Consider the following 20,456-nt stretch of genomic DNA (forward strand, 5'->3'; position numbering starts at 1 on the left):
TCTTCATCTCTTCCCTCCATTTCCTGGGAATTGAATTATCCCAGAGCCCTTTGCAATTCACTCAAGGGGATCTCTCCATAAACATATCCCAGGCTGCCCAGAGCAGCTGTGGCTGCCCCATCCCTGGAATGTCTAAGGCCATGTGGATGGAGCTTGGTGCAACCTGGGCAAGGTGCCTCTGCCCATGGCAGGGGGTGGAATGAGACGAACTTGAAGGTTCTGTCCAAGCTAAACCAGTCTGGGATTCTGTTCCACCTCTGGGATTCAGTGTTCCACCTCTGGAACCTTACCAACACACAGGCAAATGTGGCAAGGTGGGGTCAGTGCTGGTGGCTCAGGCACAGGAGGGGACACTGCCTGCCCTGGAGCTGTCTGAAATGGAAGAAGCCATGAGGAGAAAGGCTGGGCTGAGTTCTCAGCATCAGCTGCGCTCTTCCCAGAGCTGAAAGAACAAGAGAAAGGAATTGTGTGTTGCAAAACAATTGGAGTTCGCAAGGACATGGCCAAGACTGACCCAGCCTGACCCAGGCTTTGCTCAGAGGGAGCCCTGTGACCAAGGTGGGTGGCAGCAGAACCACAGCTCCTGCATTCTCAGATGTCAGCTTTTCAGAACCTTTCTTCCATGGAAAATATTTGATTTTTGATTGGAAAGAGCCCAAAGGAGCCAGCTCTCAGGCAGACAATCCCTGGCTCCTGGGGCCAGTGAAACAATGGGAGCTCTTTAGGAAGCAGATGTGCCAATGGTTTTTGGGCTGTCAGTGATTCAAAGAGGGGTTTGGGACCCCTGGTCCTTCACCACCAGGGAGGTGGCATCTGCCCCTGTGGCTCAGAGAGAAAGCCAGATGCTGATGGTGCTATTCAGCCGTGGAAGCGATTAGGTGACTCTCCCTCCACAGTGATCCAGCCAAGGCTGGCAGCCCCTCCTGGGGAAGGTGTAGGCTCAGCCCAAACCCCACCTGGGGGTGTTTTGGAGAGGGAACAGTCCAGGATCCCCTCAACCTCTGCAAACCCAGCTGCACCAGCAGCAACCTGACCCCCACACCACTCACAGGGGTTACCAAGATGAGCCCAAAAGCAAAGCTGAAGCACAGATCCCACTTTTTACTGGACAAAGGGGTTCAGGGATTCCGGAGAAGACCATGCCCCCCTCTGACCCCTCACCCTTGTGCCACCAGGCTGCATCTTTTCCATGCAATTGCTCAGTTCCCTGTCTCAGCTTCCCTGATGCTTCAGGTGAACACAAATTTTGTAAGTCATGGCTGAAGTCATAGTATGTGCCAAGGCTGTGGTCATTGGAGCAGTAGGTTGGGTCTGTAGGAGAAAGCAGCACCTTTTATTGGTATTTTAACCAAAACATCACATCTCCTCCTCAACCTCATCTTGCTAAAAGTGTGCACAAAACTTCTCCTAAGTCTTCCCAGCTGAGTTTCTAGGGAAGCTTCTGGTAATTTCCTCTGATTTGTCCATTATTTTGATATTCAAACTGCCTTTGGCATGGTCAGAACTGATGATGGGTCTCCAAAGCCTGGGCTGGGCTGCAGAGCATGTCCTACACACCCAGCTACAGAAACGTGCACACATGAAGTCTTGGCTGGAATATTAGACAGAAAATATCTGTTGGGATATCAGCTGGAAAATAGTGGGATTTGCCACTGCTCCCTGGGGAAAGGTGGACAAGAAGACAAGGTCATACACAGAGGGTGCTCGTTTAAGAAAAGTGATCACAGGAGGCTTTTTGGGCAATCAGGTGCAATTTTTATCTCTGCGAAGGAAAACTTGAGTTATACAGGCCAAATGTGCCCTCTGGAGCAGAATTTCAAGGAAGAGAAACTCCCTGCATACTTTTGGATGCCTCACTTACCGAGAGAGGGCTGAATCACAGTATTTGACTAATCACAGCGAGGAATCCAGCTTTCTCCAGAAAAACTTACCGTGGCACAACTTGGGCTACTTCCCCTCTCTGGACCCAGCCACAGATGATGTTTTCCCAAAGATCTGAAAACTGAGACACTTTGCTAAAACCCTTGCCTGGTGGATATCATCCAACTTTCAGTTTCCAAGGCCTCAAAAATATGTGCTCAGGAAGCAGCACAGCCCCATGCCAGTGGTGCAAACATAACCAAAGGCAACCTAAGGCAAGATGTCGAGTAATTTACTCCAGGGTTACTCAGGTTCTTTTGTGCTGACAGGGGTGTGGGGCAGAAGAAAACAACTTACATGCAAGAAGTGGATTATTTACAGGGTTCTTTGACCCTCCTGGCTTCCAGCTCAGGACCTGGAATGGCTTCCAGGGTTTTCCACTTCCCAGGTATGACCCAGGTTGAGCTTCAGCAGAGTTGCCACCAAGTAGCTTTCTAAGCCAGGAAAAAACAAAATCCCTTCGGAGGTACTTGTGGTAACTCCTGACTTCCTCTTCTTTTGTCTCCTCACTCCCTGAGTTGCTGCTGCCTTTTTTTTTATTATTATTAATATAAAATACTTTTAAGGATGTTAAAGCAGAGCAGCCCAGCCCAGGGAGTGGAGCAGCCCGTGCCAGGGGTGGCTGCCCCGTGCCACAGGACAAGAGTGATTTCCCTGCAGGAAGGGTTGACTGCCTTGGCCAAAGACCTCGAGCTGCTTGGGGAGCGCGAGCCCTGTGGCAGAGCAGACAGGATTTCCAGCTTGGAGAACAATTGCCATCAGGATGTGTTGCTAAGGTCACAAGTGGAAGCAGCAATGATTTCCATGCCAAGACTCTCCAGAGAGCTTTATCCAGGCTCCAAAGATAAGTGGGGCTCTGCAAGACTGACACAAGGAAGCTGGACCTAGACTGTTCCTGCCAGGAGAAGCAATGGATGCTCAGTGTTCCCCAGACCAGTGAGTACCACATGGATCACCCTGGATACCTGTGGATTAGTGGAGGAAGGATCAGCCCATAGGAGACACAGGGTCTTGTTTCCATAACCTATTCACAGGACACTTTTCCTTCATGAGGAGAGCAGCAGAGCTGAGTTGACCAAAGCCAAAAGTGATGTGGGCATGGCTTGCAAGGAGCATCCTGAAATGTTCCCTTGAGGCAGGACAGTAATGCCCAAAGCTGGTGCAATCCAGAGCAGCTTCTTTGATGACATAGAGTGAAGGGAGGGACAGATCCACACCTGTTCCCTGAGCCTTGAGACAAGGATGAGAGGAGAGCAGCTATCACCCAGCAGTATAGACAACATCCAGCTTCCCACAGCAGTGGTCCCAGCTGGCCCCATGGGATCAGGAGGGCAGGCCAGAGGCTTCCAGGGCACATACAGACCCTCAGCATGGGTGGGGAAGGGAATCCAGCAGTGATTCCTAGCAAGCTGGACACACAGGGTAGCGTTTTCCTGCATCAGTGATGGTGCCCAGCCAGGCAGAGCTGGCTGTGAGTCAGCAGAGGAGCGGCGTCCCTTGGCACTGCACCCCATGTCCTTTCTCCAGCTCCTCCTTCTCCATCTCCTCACTCTCCCGCTGTGGTTTCAGTGTGATATTTTCCTGCTAAGCCCACGTGTGCGGAGACTTGCCCATTCTTCCCCCAAAGCCCCCTGAGCCATGGCATTGACGTCAGCAGCGCTCCAGCTGTCAAACAATGGAGATTAAGGCTTGGCAGGCGGTGCCAAGCCATGGAGTGCGTGTGCCTCCCCGGGCAGGTGAGCAACATTCCCTGCCGAGCAGGAACAGGCACATTGCATTAACTCATCTGCTGCACCTGGACACCTGACCCAGCCTGATCCCCAGCCTGATCCCTGGCAGGGCTGGGTCCTGCCCAGGAGCCCCCAGGGCTCGCTGGTCCCTGTGCTCACCCAGCAGGACCCACCGTGGCCAGGGCACAGGGCTGGAGGAGGCACAGCCCTGGCAGGGGCTGCTCGTGGCTCCAGCCCATGGGAGGGTTATCCTACGTGCCAGGAGATGTGCGGTGCCGGGAACAGGCCCTCCCTGTTCTGCCCAGCACAGGGACAGAGAGCCACGACGTGCTGCCTCTTGCAGAGGAGTGGCACAGCCAAGGCCTCGCTCCCTGCTCGGGAGGCTCAGCCATGGAGTTTTTCCTGGAGCAGACAAACATTTTCAGGACACAGTCCCAACCCACAGCAAGAGCCTGGGCAACAGGGAATGTCTGGGACACGGCCAGGCTGGCACTGACTTGAAGGAGCAGCCGGAAAGACTCCTGGAAAACAGGAAGGGAGCTGCTTCCGGTCATCATGCTTGACCATCCCATTGTCCTGGCTTTGCATGCCAACCTTCCCATTCCTGATGCAGGCACAAGGTACCCCACTGCCAGCAGGGATGCCAGGACCTGTCTTTTCCCAAAATAAAGGTGGGAGAACTGCGAACATCAAGGTCACCCAGCACTGCCAATGTAACTCAGCTCCCAGGCTGGGCTCAACAGGGAGCTGGGGGTCCTCAGGGCCAGAGCAGAGACACAAACATTCCTTGTTTCAGCAGAGCAGAACTTGAGCCACCAGCAGGACACCAGCCTCCCTCCCGACCTTCACTCCTCACCAGAAAAGCAGAGCCAGGAGGGCACCTGAGGTCAGAGAAACGTGATCTACAACACCCAGAGACAGGAACCCACAAGGGTGTGACAGCTCCAGCACAAGCTACAAACCCTGTGGGGCTCATGCCCTGCTTTCTGGGAAGGTCTCCCGACTTGGTGTGCCCCTCCAGCTGCAGGATCCCAGCAGCAAACTGGGTCTTGCCAGGTGCAGGAGGGAAGCACGTGGCTCACCCAGGTGGGACAGACAGGGGACAAGGGCACAGCACACCCATGCACATGGCCAGTGTCCAGGTCCTGCCCGCTCCCTCCACACCAGACCCCAGGCACCAACAGGAGAGTCAGGCCCTGGCATCTCCTTGCACCAGGGCTCCTGTAACTCACCCTCCCCATGGGAATACCTGTTGGTGAGGTCCTGCCTCTAACCAAGACACCAGGGGATGCTCCCTCTCCCAGGCTTCCTTTCTCCAGGTCCAAGGACCAGGTCAGGCCCAGCCCAAGCTGTGTTTGCTGGAGTCCCTGCTCTACAGCCCAGCCAGGGCTCAGAGCAGAAGACAGAGGTGCCCAGGGCAGGAGGTGCAGCAGGCTGGCAGGGACAGCACTTTTTCATGGGCTCTGTTAACTCCTCCCAAGTGGTCCCTGGTGTGGTGGGATTCAAGGGGCCCCTGTGTGCTGCCCCCTCTCACGCCCTTCACACCAACCCTCCCAGGCAAACCTCGCCTTCCACCCACCCTTATCAAGGGCCCGGCCCAGCATGGCCGGATGGGAGGGGAGCACACGGCCTGTTTGAGTCCTTCCCATTTGTTCTCCCTCAAGAGACCCTCAAAGGAAAACCCTGGAAGTCATTGTTCTATTTTGGTCCAGCAAGGGCATCCAGCATGGCTCACGTCAGGAGGGGCTGTGCTGGAGGAAACGGCTCCAGGAGAAGGCTCCGACCAGAGGGGCCCAGGGGGAACCTCCAGCACGAGGCCCAGACAACCACAATGTGCCCACCTTCCTGGAGCACCTGCCCAGGGCTGACAAGACACTTCAAACACTTCACCTCACCCCCACAAAGAAGGTTCCCTCCAGGAGCTGGGATGGCAAGAGGGATGAACAGTGCCATGACTCAAGAGCCAACATGAGCCAGGCCTTTTCCTCACTGCAGGGACACCACCAGGGCTGCTGGACACCCATTCCTGGAGGGGACAAGAGCAGAGGAACAGAGCACTGGGAAGAGCAGCAGCTGCCACCAACAAGCTGAGAGAGCTGGGGGTGTTCACCTGGAGAAAAAAGTTTGGGGACACCTTTTTGCAGCCTTTTGGTTCTTACAGGGGTTTACAAAAGAGAGAGAATGTATTTTTACACAAGAAAATAGTCATAGGATAAGGGGAAAGGGTTTTAAACTAAAAGAGGAGAGATTTAGTTTGGATAGTGGGAAAAAAATTGTTTCCTGTGAGTGAGGTGAGGCCCTGGCACACATTGTCCAGAGCAGCTGTGGCTGCCCCATCCCTGGAAGCATCCAAAGCCAGGCTGGACAGGGCTTGGAGCAGCCTGGGATAGTGGAAGTTGTCCCTGCCTCTGACAGGGGGTGGAATGAAAGGGGCTTTAAGGTCCCTTTAAAGCAAACCATTCTGATTCTACAAAAAGCCCAGGGTGAGATTCTTCACAGAATCCTACACCCTACCAAGACACCCTGCAAGGAACACCCACTGTGCCCACAGAGCCACAGTGTGACACCCAGCTCTGCCCTTCTGGCTGGGCTCTGGGTCACTGCAAGATCCTCACAGTGCAGGAGACCATTTTCCAGCACCACCTCTGCTGCTGAGGCCCTTTTCCTGCCCCCATGGCTTCCTGGATGGAGATCACTTACTGCAAGGACACAGACTAGGATAGGACAGGCTGACCCATCCTGACACAGCAGCTCAGCAAACACCTGGCTCCATCCTGGGGTGTGGTGGGGACAGGTGACAGGCAGCCACCCCACCCTGGCACTGTGTCACTCAGCTCTGACAGTCACTGCTCCTCAGCTCTCCCTGCATATCCTCAGTGGTATCTGAATTTCTCCCAGGTCCAACTCCCTGCTCACACCAGGAGGGTTGGTCTGGATGCCCTTTAAATGTCCCTTACAACATAAACCATTCCATGATTCCCTCGTGTGTTCCCCGCTGGGTTTGTGATCTTCAAAATATGCAAGCGTTTTGGTCTCATCCAAGTTCTCCGCCACCTTCCAGGATGAAGTTTTCCTGCTGGCCCCAGGAGATGGCCCTGTTTCAGCCCTGGTCAGTGCATCCCACCACCCCTGAAGCACCTGCACAGAGCCCCAAGTCTTCTCTGGGCGCTCCTCCTCTTCTGCAGCAGAGCTTTCCAGGAAAAAGCTTAACCGAAAATCTGCGGCAATGTGGACTTCAGCCAGAAGGAAAGCAACAAACAAACATAAAAATACCAACCAGGCCCATCAGCATTTCCACTAAACGCCAGGGGTGAAGGAAAGAGGAAGGACTAAGGTTTGTTTTCATTCTCATGGGGTTGTGCAAGAGCCGCAGCCCCACGTGCGGCCAAGCCTTTATCTCCGTCAGCAAGCAAACCACCAAGTGACTCCACGGGGAGGATGTTCCACAGCTCTGCCTTATCCTGGAGCACACAGAACCACCCCACTGACGTGAGCCCAGCCTGGAGCCAGGGATGCCAGCAGGGCACGGCCTCTCGAGGTTCTGTGGCACCAGGGAGGTCCCCAGGGATGGCCCGGCCGTGCAGGTGGCACGTGCCTGCTCTTGCCAGCCCAGTGTGACTGTCCCTTGTGCTGCTGGGCTGGAGGATCACTCTGCCAGAGGCAAGCTGATGACCTCTGCGTGATGGGGGAGCATCCTTACTGCCCTGCTCCCAGCAGTCACGGAATCCTCAAGGTTGGGAAAGTCCTTTGAGATCACCAAGTCCAACCATCAACCAGCACCAGAGGGTTCACCACTAACCCATGGCCTCAAGTGCCACATCCATGTGTTTTGGGAACACTTCCAGGGATGGTGACTCCACCACTTCCCTGGGCAGCACATTCCAATACCTGACAACCCTTTCTGTGAAGAAATTTTTCATGATTTCTAGCCTACTTTCTTCTTCTGGAACAGCCTTGGACACAGCAGCAGGGACAGGTGACCCAATGTTGTGCTGGAATCCTGGGGTACATTCAGGAAGCAAAGCCAGCTCATTCCTGGGGACACCACACCTTGCTGGGGTCAGAGGGTAATGCACACATGTTTTGCTTTGGGTTCTGACATTCCTGGGAGCTTAGAAAAGGTGCCTTAGAAACCTGCCAGCCCTTTTGACCCCTTGCTGCCTCCAACCAGTGTTGGCTCACCTTCCACTACCCCAGGTTGCTCCAAACTCCGTCCAACCTGGCCTTGGACACTTCCAGGGATCCAGGGGCAGCCACAGCTTCTCTGGGCACCCTGTGCCAGGGCCTCAGAACCTTCACAGGGAAGAATTGCTTTCTAACATTTAATCTAAACCCACTCTCTTTCAGTTTGAAGCCATTCCCCCTTGTCCAAAGACCTTCTCTGGCTGTCAGATAGTGAAAGACCACAACCACCTTCTCTTCTCCAGGCTGAACAATCCCAACTCTCCCAGCCTTTCCTCCCAGCAGAGCTGCTCCATCCCTCTGCTCATCCTGGTGCCCCCTCTGGACTCTCTCCAGCAGCTCCACGTCCTCCCTGTGCTGGGCCCCAGGGCTGGGGCAGCTCTGCAGGTGGGGTCTCACCTGAGCACAGGGGCACAGGGGCAGAATCCCAATCCCTTTCCTGCTGCCCATGCTGGGGATCAGCCCAGCACTGGGGGGTTTCTGGGCTGCACAGGGAAAGAATGAAAACTTGAGATTAGGAAATTAAAAGCAAACTCTGAGCAATTAATCAACACTTAGAACTGCTTCCTCCACCAAATGGCCTCCCAGATTACTGTATTTTTGCAGTCAAACACAAACAATTTTCCTCTTTCCTGTGCTGGGGGTGTCCAAGCTCCGGGTGATGCTCAAGGACTGACACGTTACTGGCTTCTGTGCCACACACGGGGGAAAATAGTTTTCCTCCAACATGGAAAAAAACTCCAAAACTAATTAAATCTTTTTTATAAAATGACATTCATGAAGGCATTTTCTCTATTAGAGCCCATTTGTTTTCCAGGTTTTGGTTCTTCAGGGCTGGCAACTTGCTGCAGCACCTCGATGAGGTGTTCACATAAGGACAGGACTCCACACCGTGACATTTTTAAGGGAGAAAATTAAAGCAATGCTACAAAAGCCCCATTTGGAAGTTTTCTGTGGCTCTGACATCCAATCTGTGGCGGCTACCATAGGCAGCAACATCAGCTCATCAAACCTGGGCTCTGGCCTTGCAGCCACCTCACCCCACAGGGACAGGAAATCCAGGAAACCCTCAGGTTTTGGAACCCTAAGGACCTGCCCAGCACCAATATCAGATGAAAGAAGCCCATAGGAACTTTGGAAGTGGTACAAGATGTTGTTCCTGGATGAGGAATGTACCTGGGGGGGCCAAGTTCTAGATGGGGGTCTGACCACCAAGGCCCTTGGAACCACGACTTGACTGCCAGCAGCGAAGGGAAGGGAGAGTTTGTGCTCCAGGGAACTGAAGGAAAACACAAACCTGTCCCAAATTACTCTCAGATGAACTCTGCCAGGACACAGGAAGGAGATAAAAAGAAGTGGCAGCACTAAAGCTTCCTGCAAATCCAGAGCATCTCATCAACGACTTGCTAGGAGGAAATATATTCGTGGGAGTGGTGGCTGCTTAACGTGCTCTCCCACCCACCTCCCCTTCCTATGGCTCCCAATTTCCCCCCTGGGATTTGGCGTCTATTGAGCAGACACGTTGAGAAATAGGATATTAATTCCCTAAACACCAGAGTTTCAAACTGCTCTGGTCCAAATTAAGCAGATCTTGGGAGGGGATAATGGTAAGAGATTCCTGTGTTTCAGTGATCGTGGATCCAGGCAGTCTGGTCCCACACTCAGAAGCACCGCCTGACAATACATGTAAAAACTGCTTTAATTAACTTCATTTTTTCCTTAAAGCTCATAGATTTCAAGATTAGAGACACACACCCAGCATGGCTCGGGCTACCCAAAGGAACAAAGGAGCTTTGAGAGAATTATGTGTTTCTGTAGACTCGGAGACAATATCCACAAGTCTCTTCTTGCAGCAAACCCCTGTGTGTACAACTTAGGGCATTAAGCTTTTCATTATTAAAGTACTTTTTCCCTTGTTTGGGAGTCATGATGAAGCTTCCCAGTATGGATAATTGTCCACAGTGTGGGGCACTCCTCATTACACCAGCGTTACACAAGGGAAAATGACAAATCTAACACCTGGGTCAGGACCTGCATTAATTTTAATTTATCCCTAAAGACTTACTGTAATTCCAATGCTCCATGACCATGTCAGTCACTCCTCACTAAGGAGCTGAATGTGAGGTGCTGTGTGGAATGGAAAGGAAAAGGGAATGGAGGGGAAAAGAGAAAAATTTTCATTGCAGTGATAGGTAAATCCGGAGTTTAATTCCCACACCAGGAATTGCATGGATGTTTATGGCTCCCTCACCCTTTCTGTGAAGAAATGTTCTCCTAATATCCAACCCAAACATCCCCCAGTGCAACATGAGGCCATTTCCCTGGGAGCAGAGACCAAACTCCCCCAGCCCCACCCTCCTGTCAGGGAGTTGGACAGAGTGAGAAGGTCCCCCCGAGCCTTCTTTTCTCCAGTCTGAGCCACCCCAGCTGCTCCTCATCACACTTTTGCTCCAAAAATTACTTGGACACTAATTTTTAACATCCAAGGGAATGGGATTATATCTGGTAAGTCAAGTCAGAACGAGGAGCAGAACAACAGAATCTCCTTTGCAGGACCAGGAACCACACCAGGGTTAAGGAGGAGAAGCCACCCCGGAGGTGACCCCAGCCTGGGTCACCACGAGACTCCAGACCTGCTGCAGCAATGCAAGGGTGGCTGTTTCTATCCCAGGAAGTCTTCCTGTTTCTTGGAAGCAGCATTCCTGCTGCTGCCATGTTCAGCTTTCTGGCTGAGAGTCATTGGAGAATGCATCCCAAAAGCCAAGACTCTGATGTTCCACAGCGCTGGCACCACAGCGGGATTGGGGAGCAGCCAACACCGTCCCAGGGCACCGGCACCGAGGATCCAGCACAGATCCCCCAGGGCACAACAACTCCCTGCAGACACCCAAACCCAGCTCTGACGTGTGATCCTGTTTTCCCAAAAGCTGAGCAGAGCTGGAACTCACAGCTCTTCCCAGAATCCATGCTCTTTGCTATATCCCAAAACAAAAAGCTGGGTGCCAAAACAAAGTTAGGAATGGCCTCTGCAGGTAGGACCAAGATATCCTGAGGTAACATAACATCAGAAAAGGAAGGACTGACGTGGCATCACTTGAAGCTTCACTTGTCTTCCAAGAGCAACAACTAAGATTTCTGCTGGACACTGGCACTGGAAACACCTTTTTTATGGAGATGGCCCTGATTTCCCACCTGAGTTGCTGCAATCACCCAGGCTACAAAGGGCATTTGTAGACCAGCTCAGCCCACAACTCAGCTGCCAGCACCATCCTTCTGCAGAAAAGGATCAGGCCAGCAAACTTTTCAGTGGGTTTTCACCATCCCTTCATGGTTTTGTAAGAATTCAAGGCCAACTGTCTTCTCAGTTCCTCAGTAAACCACTCCTTTGCTTCAGAAGTAAAATCTGGCAGTTTATCTACAATGGCACCCCAGCTCCTGATGAAGAGTCCCTCTCTGGCTTCCCTGCAGTACCCTCAGATCCTGGAAGGCTGTTCTAAGATCTCCACACCTTTTTCTCCTCCAGGCTGAAGCCCCAACCTCCTCAGCCTGACTCCAAAGGGGAGGTTTACACTCCAAAGGGGAGGTTACACTAGCCCTGGCCTTCTCCTGGCTCAGAAACAAGGCTTGGAGGGAGCTCTACTTACAAGTGCCACCAGCTCTGCTCCATTTGGAAAGGAAGGGTTGAGAACAGCTGGATTCTCTGTGGGTAAGGGGCTTCAAGAACCAAGACATGCTCACAGCAGGTGACTGACCCAAGGCTGCCTGGAATGAGGTGGGACACAGAGGGCTGAGCAGTCTCAGTTCCAGGTAAGCTTGAAAACAGCTTTATATGTTGGCTGCAGCACTTGATTTGCATCCTGCACAGGCTATGGCATCTCAGGCACATCTCAGACTGGCTTTCATCCCAGTTTTGTAGCAGAAATGCACTCAGCACTCACAGCTTCAGCTTCCAGCCTTCTCCAACTCCAGTCCTCTTCCAGAGGCTGAAGCATCATAAATACATTGGAGCCACCTCGTCCAACTTCCACCCTTAGAGCAACTGGCTTTTACAGGGCAGGCAAGCCTGGGACCTGCACAGAACTGGGATTTCAGACCCATTCCAACAGTGAAAATGCCTCGTTTGAAGGTGTTGGACAGCTCCAAGAGCAAGCCTCAAGTGCCAGCCTCTGCTCTGGGTCTCTCCCACATCAGGACAGGTCCCAGACATCTTGTCATCTCCAGGGTGATGTGAGCAGAACCACACAGATCATTCTCTTACCATCTGGTTCCAGTCTGATCCCATGAGCCAAATTCCTTGGGCTGGGGGACTCCTTGCAGCCCAGCCAGGGTTTCTGGCTGCTTACTCTGTGTTTCCGCTCCACACGGATGCAAGGCAAGGCAAGAGTTCTTGGATCCCAGAGGGTTTCTCCCAGACATAACCCAGCTCACCAGGTCCAAAGCTATGGGATTGGTGACACAAATGAACAGCCTGAGATAAAACTTCCCAAGCAAAAAAAAAGAGCTGGAGTAAAGTAAGTCATCCTGTTTAAGAAACCCAAGCTGAGAGTTTGGAGCTGCAGAAGGGGCTGGGGGCAAAAAGGAGGGAAAGGAGAAGACAGGTTGATGATTCAGCCTCTCCCACCCTAGGTATGCACAGAAGCTGGCATATAGATCAAAAACACACTTGGGGATGTTATTTTGTTTAACTACGTCTAACTCTTGGATTTCGTGGTGGAAGAATGTTTTCATTGGAAGCTTCTGGAAAGCCACTGTGTCTGGCAGCAGGACATCAACATCAGCCACGTGAGAACATGCCAAGCTCTGCTGAGTCCAACACTCAGTGCCAAATCAGGCCAGAAACTGACCTAAAACTCCTCCCAAAACTTCCAGCCAAACTTTGCCTCCCGCTCAGAGCTGCTAGACAGCAACACAAGCCCCTTCTCAGCAGCACTTATATGTTGCTCCAAGCAAGACCCAGCCTGAGGTCAGGACAGGCACAGCACACTCCCTGCAGGAAGGGGTGAGCCATCAGGAATAAAGCACATTCCCTCCACCCCAAAACACTCCCTCTCTGCAATGCCACTTCCATCTGGTATTTGCAAGGCACTCCCAGAGCAAAGATAGGTTCTCCACATCCTCACCTGTGAGGAAGCAGCAATTACCAGGAGCATCACTGTGTGGAACCCATGGATGGCTGCAGGAATGTCCTTACCCGGTTGGAAGAATCTGGATGTGCCAGGTCATTGAGTGCCTCACTCCACCAGCAGCAGCTTGACAGATTCCAGCTGCCAGGCTGGCTCCTTATTGGGCATTCTGTGGCTCCAGTGGAGCTACTTGGATCCCTCACACCAGTTCTCAGAGCTCTTTCACATATTTTAAACACAGTTCTTTAATTTCCTCCGATGGCTCCTCACTGAAATTCCAGTGCTGAGCTCAAACAGCATCCTGTGATAATCCACTGGCACCACCAGGAATTCACCTGACAGACAGGGATTTCTCAAGCTGAGTTACCACAGCCTCAAGCACACAAATCCATGGGTCATTTGCACATGGGTTGTGCTGAAAAAATACCTGATGTGAGGCACAAAACACTTCAAGGGTGATGCTTCCCAATGGGATTGCATGGACACCCTTCATCTGCCAGGTGAGAGTTTTAAGACTGGCATTTGGATTGGTGACTTTTTCTCCTTATTTTTTTTTAATCTTCCTTGTCTTTGAAATGATTCCCATCCATCAGCTACCACAAAAAATGTTTAAACTCAATGCCCCGACAGGAGTTCCACCGTTTTGGCAGTATTTCCACTTGCCTCTGACAAGCACCAGCTGACCTTTCCACGCTGCACTTTAGAGCACACAACACATGAGTCTTTCCAGACAAAATAGCTGGAAGCCTTCTCAGGTCCCAGTACAAAGGTTATTGAACACTCTGGGGTGGTGATTCCAAGTGTTGAACTCCAGGGAAGAAAATAAATTAAATAAAACAAGGTCACCTCTTCATTCCCATCTTCTTTTGCCGTGTCAGCCTCATTCTTTGCTGCCAATCTGGACACAGCTACAGTGGGAAACAAAGGACTTGAGGCTGAACAAGGAAAGTGTTTTGATCCTCCAAGGTGTCTTGACAAACATGGAAAAACCACAGAGCAGCCATTCTCCGAGTGCTGTTCTCCAGGTGCCCTTCATCTCCCTGAACATCTCCACAGCTCTCAACACATCACTTATGAAGCCCTGTCTGCTCTCAGCCTTCTCCTCTCCCCATAGTTTGATCCTTCACTCCCGAGTGATCACTCCTCCATCTGATTCCACCCAAGAACTCTGCCCTCTGTCCTCAAAGGGACTCCCATCCTACCCTGCCCTTCAGCCAGCTTCCCACCTAAGCCACCAACTTAATTAATGCTCAACCCCTGTTGCCTTTTACTCCTTCATGCTTCATTTTTACTTCTGGCATTACCCTCCCAAGAAAAAACCTGGGAGCCTAAATCTTCCTCATTTCTTCTTTTCTGTAACCACAGATTTCCATTCTTAATAGCTTTGCCTCACTTCCCATCCACGCTCTATCCAGCTCTCCCCAGGGTCACACTGAGACTTTTCCACGTACTTTAGGACTAGAAGTTACCAACAATGTTCTTCTTCCAGGAAGTCTGTCTTTCCAATCTTCTGCCCAAGTGACCTGCTCCTCAAGAGTTTCCCCAAAAGCCCATGGAGCTAAGGTACAGCACATGCAGCAAAATCCCTGCAGGAAAGCTATTTGGTAAAACAGGTACAACAAATTCCTGAAAGGATTCTACTCAAGGTAGCTTTGCTACCAGCAGAATGCCAATTGTAGAATCACTGAATCATTAGGGTCAGAAAAGACCTCCAAGATCACTGAGTCCAACCTTTGACCACAGCCCACTGCGCCTAACAAACTGTATCAAGAAGGGCCACATCCACCTGTTTTCTGAACACTTCCAGGGATGGGACTTCACCACTACCCTGGGTGGAGCAGGTGTCAGCCTCATCCCTGTAAATGAACCCTGATTAAATGAAAGCAGATTTCCACAATTAAGAGTTGTATCTGTACCTTAAACTGCACTGAACCACTTCTCAGTCTCTGAGGATGAAAGCAGGGGAGAAGCAGCCTAGGGAAGGGAAAGTTGACGCATTTCCCATTCCCACAGCTCTGAGCAGAGCAGGTTCACGTGCACCACATCCCTAAGCCATGTCCAGCCCACTGTGGTCAGATGTCACCTGTGACACCCCTGGGGTGTGAGCAGAGCTTGCACAATGCACATCCTGTGTGCACATGACTCTGCCCTGGGCACATGCAACAGGTGGATCGTTTTCACCCTGGGCTGGTCTCCAATCTCACTTTTAGAGCTGTGATCTCCGCAGATCCTGTTGGAACACCCACCTGGATGTCAGGGACTGCCACTGCTGACTTCAACACCCACGTCACCATCAAGTCCTGCTGCTGGTACCAGCTGCCCAGGTCAGAATGGAAAGACCAGACACCCAAAGCCCTGCTGCTGTCCCCAGACTCAGCCACTCCAAACTCAACCAAACAAAACCAGTTCCAATTCTGTCAGGCAAGCACAGACCATCACTACATGCCCAAACTTGAGCCAGCAGGAAAACTTCCTGCCAGGATAATGCAAGGCTTGGGTCACTGGCCACAGGTAACAAACCCTGGAGCAGAGACAGGAAAGCTCTGGCAGTTTGAGGGACACAGACCGCACAAGGCTCTGCCTCATATGACACTAATTAGAGAGGATTAATTGTCTTCAGCAAGGTTCACAACTCTGGAAAGAACAGAAGCTGCACATCTGCATGACCCAGCCAAATCCAGCTGCTCGTACTTGCACAGCAGTCTCCTAAAGCACTCTGATGGCTCCAGAGCCTGTCAGGGCAATGTCCCACCCCTGCAGTTGCACAAACACTCGAAGCAGCGGGTGCTCAGCTGCAGATGGTGAGAGACAAAAGGCAACTTTTCATGTCCCACATTGTGCTGAAGCACAACCCCCCTCGTGGTGCCACCAGGCAGAGGATGCAGCCTACAGCTCACCAGGAGAACTGGGAGCTATCCTGTTACTTTGTTACATATAGAAAAAGCCTAAATCTATCACACATTTTGCTGAAAACACGTTTAGCCCTCTAATGTTCAACTCAAAACAATCCGGGGTGGAATGAGTCTCTGGGTTAAGGAAGACAGCAGGGTAATACCTGAAGTCTCAGGGAGCAGTTCCATAATCCACCTTCCCTTCCTGCCAACTCAAACCTAACCACCACCATCCTGCACAATCCACACACAGGGCAAGGTGAGGGACCAAGCTTTCACATTAGGTGTAATAGAAAAACATTCTTTACTCTGAAAGTGTCTTTACAAATATATATTTATATATTTAAGCCCATTTCAGGCCATAAAAGCCCATAAAAAACAACCAGTACCTTTCTGAAGAAGAGAAACTGTGAGGCAGAAGCCTGAGATGACAGACTCCCACCCAGGGGCTGCTCTGGCGCTTCTCTGAAGGCCTTTAGTTAGCACACAAAACCATCTCAAAAATCCTTTGTTGTGAAAGGAGGGGCACCATTCTTACCCCACTTTCACCACTCTCTATATGAGGTAAACTGGGATCACTTTCACATCATTGCTTTAGAAAGGAGATGTTGTATCCTGAAGACCAGCTTTTCCAAAGAACATTTGTGAATGGGTTAAAAAGGTAAGATGTGTGGATCCAACCACAATGTGCTGTTGTCTCAAAATAGAAGAAGTTGATACTAAAAAGCTATTCCAGATACATACAAGTACAAACACTAGAGCTGGTCAGAAAAATTCAGTTTCAACATTTTTTTAAAAGCAGGGAAAATTTTCTGCAGTGTGGCTTTTCATTTCCCCTCTCCTCACTTTTCTACCAGTTCCATAAACCCTTCTGAAAAAAATCACGTGTCTGTTGTCAGAGTGCAAAGTCCATCCAAATCTCGTGTTTCAGTTCACTATCTCTACACTTTACAAATCCTGATGGCAAACCAAAAGGTCTCAATTTAACTTAGCAAAAGTGATATCTAGAAAATATTCAACACCAAGAGGTCTTACAAAAAAACTTGAGACTACTAAGGCATTCTAAGGCACAGTGTTTTGGAAGAAGTGCTTTCTCCCTGTAGTGTTGCTTTATACACATCATGTGTGCGAGTCCGAGGGATGCATGGAGCTGCAGACGGATGCCGTGGCTCCTCCCAAGTGGGGAATTCCATCTTCTGCTGCTGTTTCAAACGTAGGCTCCCAATGCTGCGTGAAATTCAGTGAGACATTGCACCAGCTGCTGAAACTTGGGTCTCTCCTCAGGATCCAGGGCCCAACAGCAGGCCATCACAGCAAACCTGCAACAGAGAGGCACATGGAGCACAAGGGAATGTCAGCCAGACAACCACAGCCCCAGCCTGAAAGGCAAAACAGCATTTGCCACTGGGAAACTGAGAGAGACAAGGAGCCCTGGATCTTATGGTTCATAATGCTGAACAGCTCCTTCCAAGGATGGACACCTGGAATGATGAGCAAAGAGGCTGTCACCAGAGGTCCTGGCATGATTTAGGGTATGACCTATGGCAATCCAGGAAGGAGCAGTACATAGTTCACTGGAAATTGCTCAAATGCTATAAAAGCATGGAATGGTTTGGGTTGGAAGGGACCTTGAAGATTATCCAGTCCCACCCCCTGCCAGGGGCAGGGACACCTTCCACTATCCCAGGTTGCTCCAAGCCCTGTTCAGCCTGGTCTGGAACACTTCCAGGGATGGGGCAGCCACAGCTTCTCTGGGCAACCTGTGCCAGGGCCTCACTGCCCTCACAGGGAGGAATTCCTTCCCAATATCCCACCTAACCCTGCCCCCTGGCAGTGGGAAGCCATTCCCCCTTGTCCTGTCACTCCACCCCTTGTCCCAAGTCCCTTTCCAGCTCTCTTGGAGCCTGTTTAGGCCATGGAAGGGGCTCTAAGGTCTCTCTGGAGCTTTCTCTGGTCCAGGCTGAGCACTCCCAGACTGTCTCCAGAGCAGAAAGGGCTCCAGCCATCAGAGTATCTCCATGGCCTCCTCTGGACTCACTCCACATCCCTCTGACGCTGTGGACCCTAGAGCCAGAGGCATTGCTCCATGAGCAATGTTTAGCCCAGGGTTTGTCTGACAGGCAGAACAAACAGGCAGGGAAAGGCAACCCTGGCTCTCAATTTAACACACCAAACACAAACCAGCAGAGGCACTCACAGTTCATCGGGGCAGTTGATGGGCTGAGCTATTCGATAGCCATCCTTTAAATAAGCTGCCATCTCGAAGGGGTCGATGTCCACGTAGGGGGTCTGTCCCAGGGTCATCAGCTCCCACAGTGTCACCCCAAAGGCCCACTGCAAAGGAACAGTGCAGGCATTAACACAACATGCTGAACCCCCAGAGCTCCTCCAGCCAGGGCACAAAATCAGCTGTAAGAAGATTACACACAGTAAGAAAGCTTTACATAAATGCTCCATATAACCAAATTCAACATGTCTTGAACTGGATTAATTAAGAATCACAGAACTGGTGTTAAATTGCCCAGGGAAGCTGTGGCTGCCCCATCCCTGGAAGTGTCCATAGTCAGGCTGGACAGGGCTTGGAGCAACCTGGGTTAGAGGAAAGTGTCCCTGTCCCTGGCAGGGAGTAGGATCCAGATAGTCTTAAAGTCTCTCCCAACCCAAACCAACCTGTGATTCTATGAAGTCAAACTGAACTTAAAATCTTACTGCACTAAGATATTAGTGCTAAAAATCAAGCCTTTTTAAACATGACATTACAGAACACCTAAATCTAAACAATACTGAGCACTGAATAACTGCTTAGTATAAAACTGTTACTTATTTTTTTACATTTTACTTCCTCAAAAGTCCTCAAAAAAGTCTGAGGATCAGAAAAGCAAACTGAATGAAATTACAATTGTTTGATTCCAAATAATCTGTATATTTGGAGAGTATGCTCAGGAATAGGACTCAGGAAAAAAAAGAGATTTCATCTCAGTAAACCTGACACCTGGATCAGCATTCAATACATTCAGCCAGCAACCCTTGCCAGAAGGAGCTTAAAGTGATTAAAAATTCCTCAATTAATCCACACACAAACCGAACACAAGGAAAATGATTTATTATCTGTTATCCAGAGATCCAGGAGACCAAACAGAGATGGGGCTGATACTGCACGCTAGTGACTCACTACTCAAGTTACACATCATCATTCATTAAAAAGGGGCAGAGTCCTGCAAGGCTCACACAATTCCTGTTTTAATCTAGAGGAATCCCACCACTACCTTGATCCAAGCCTTAGGGGGAAGGGATTTTTTCAGGTGGGAAGGGTAGAGAAGGGCAAGAGCACAGATGTAAATAACCTGTAATGGAGAAGAGTGCTGAAGGACAAGGGGTAGTCATGAAGATGAGATAGAGAGTGATTCAAGCAAAACCACTCTGGAAATACAGCTGTTCTAATTCCATAGGTAGCTTCATAAAAATGGCACAAAGAGATGCAGAGCTTCATGTCCAACAGCAGGAAAACCATGGAATTAAGATTCAGCAGGAATCATGGTTTGTTTTCCTACACTCTGGCTGACCGATAGAGCTGTTGGCAGGGGAGCAACACATCATTGGGAAAGTTTCAAGCCAGCAAACAAATTTGAAAGAAAGTAATCCAAAAAAGCAAGCCTGGAACAGATCCCATGGCATCTCGGCAGACACAGATGCTGTTTGTACCACACTTCATCACCCGTTCCCTATTACATGCAACGGATCACTGGGTTTGTTCCTACCAAACCCAGAAAAACATCTGACATCAGCTTTTTGTGAAAGGAGTCCAGGTAGATGTAAAACTGATATTTAGGGCACATGGTGTTTCCTACACCCAGAAAAACTCACTTTTGAACTCCACAGAACTCAGATGGCCACATGTCTGCAGTTAGAACTGTGTGTTAAAAGGTGGGTGGCATTTATCCCTAAGCAATGAAAAAAGGACTTCTGGATTAAAATGGGTTGGAAGAGATGCTGAATTGCACTGGAGTTTTCAAAAATGGTTACAATACTGAGATTTACTCATCCTAATAAAATTCCACATCCCACTGCCACTGTTACATAAGCTTGGATTTCCCAGTCCTCACAAACAGCAAATCACATTCCAGATTTTTTTAAAAAAGTAAAAATAAAAACAAAACCCACCATTTGACTGAGTTCATTTAGCTCTCTAAAAACATGCTTTTACAGGCAACTTCCGTTTCCTCTTCTGTCTTGAAGCTTGGTGTAACACAAATTCCCATGTGTTTTGCAATGAATACACGTGTGGAATACAACTGGCACCATCCCTTCCTTCCTTTTCTTGTTGTTTAAATGGCTGCAGCACTGGTACAGAGACCATGGTGGAAAAAAAACCAACCAGAACATCCCTAAAGTTTCCCAAACTGGCACCAGAACACCATCCTAGATGGGATGCATCTGAGGGCATCAAAGGAACAGGCTGAGGTCGCTGCAATACTGCTCTTATCTCTGAACTGGGAGAGGTTCCTGACCACTGGAATGAAGGCATTCTCTGGAAGAGCTGGGATTCAGGGGACTATGGGCCACACAGTCAAACACCAGCTCCTGTGAGTGTTAGGGAGCTCATTATCCTG

At 50.4% G+C, this 20,456-nt stretch overlaps 1 protein-coding gene across 2 annotated transcripts in view; it reads right to left on the reverse strand.

The window, feature by feature from the left end:
- Positions 1-16,131: 16,131 nt before the first annotated feature.
- The window catches only part of RYK (receptor like tyrosine kinase), a 46,320-nt gene continuing 41,995 nt past the window's right edge, over positions 16,132-20,456 (reverse strand). For both annotated transcript variants that reach the window (XM_005529590.3, XM_088061273.1), the window contains exons 14-15: positions 18,044-18,180; positions 16,132-17,165 (exon numbers count right to left, since the gene is read on the reverse strand). In XM_005529590.3, the coding sequence (XP_005529647.3) occupies positions 17,054-17,165; positions 18,044-18,180 (249 nt within the window). In that variant the 3' untranslated portion in view covers positions 16,132-17,053. The remainder of the gene's footprint in view (positions 17,166-18,043; positions 18,181-20,456) is intronic.

This window comes from Pseudopodoces humilis, chromosome 11, assembly GCF_049639895.1.
Source record: "Pseudopodoces humilis isolate 2021_Gansu_Grassland_sample_001 chromosome 11, ASM4963989v1, whole genome shotgun sequence".
Lineage (NCBI taxonomy): Eukaryota > Metazoa > Chordata > Aves > Passeriformes > Paridae > Pseudopodoces > Pseudopodoces humilis.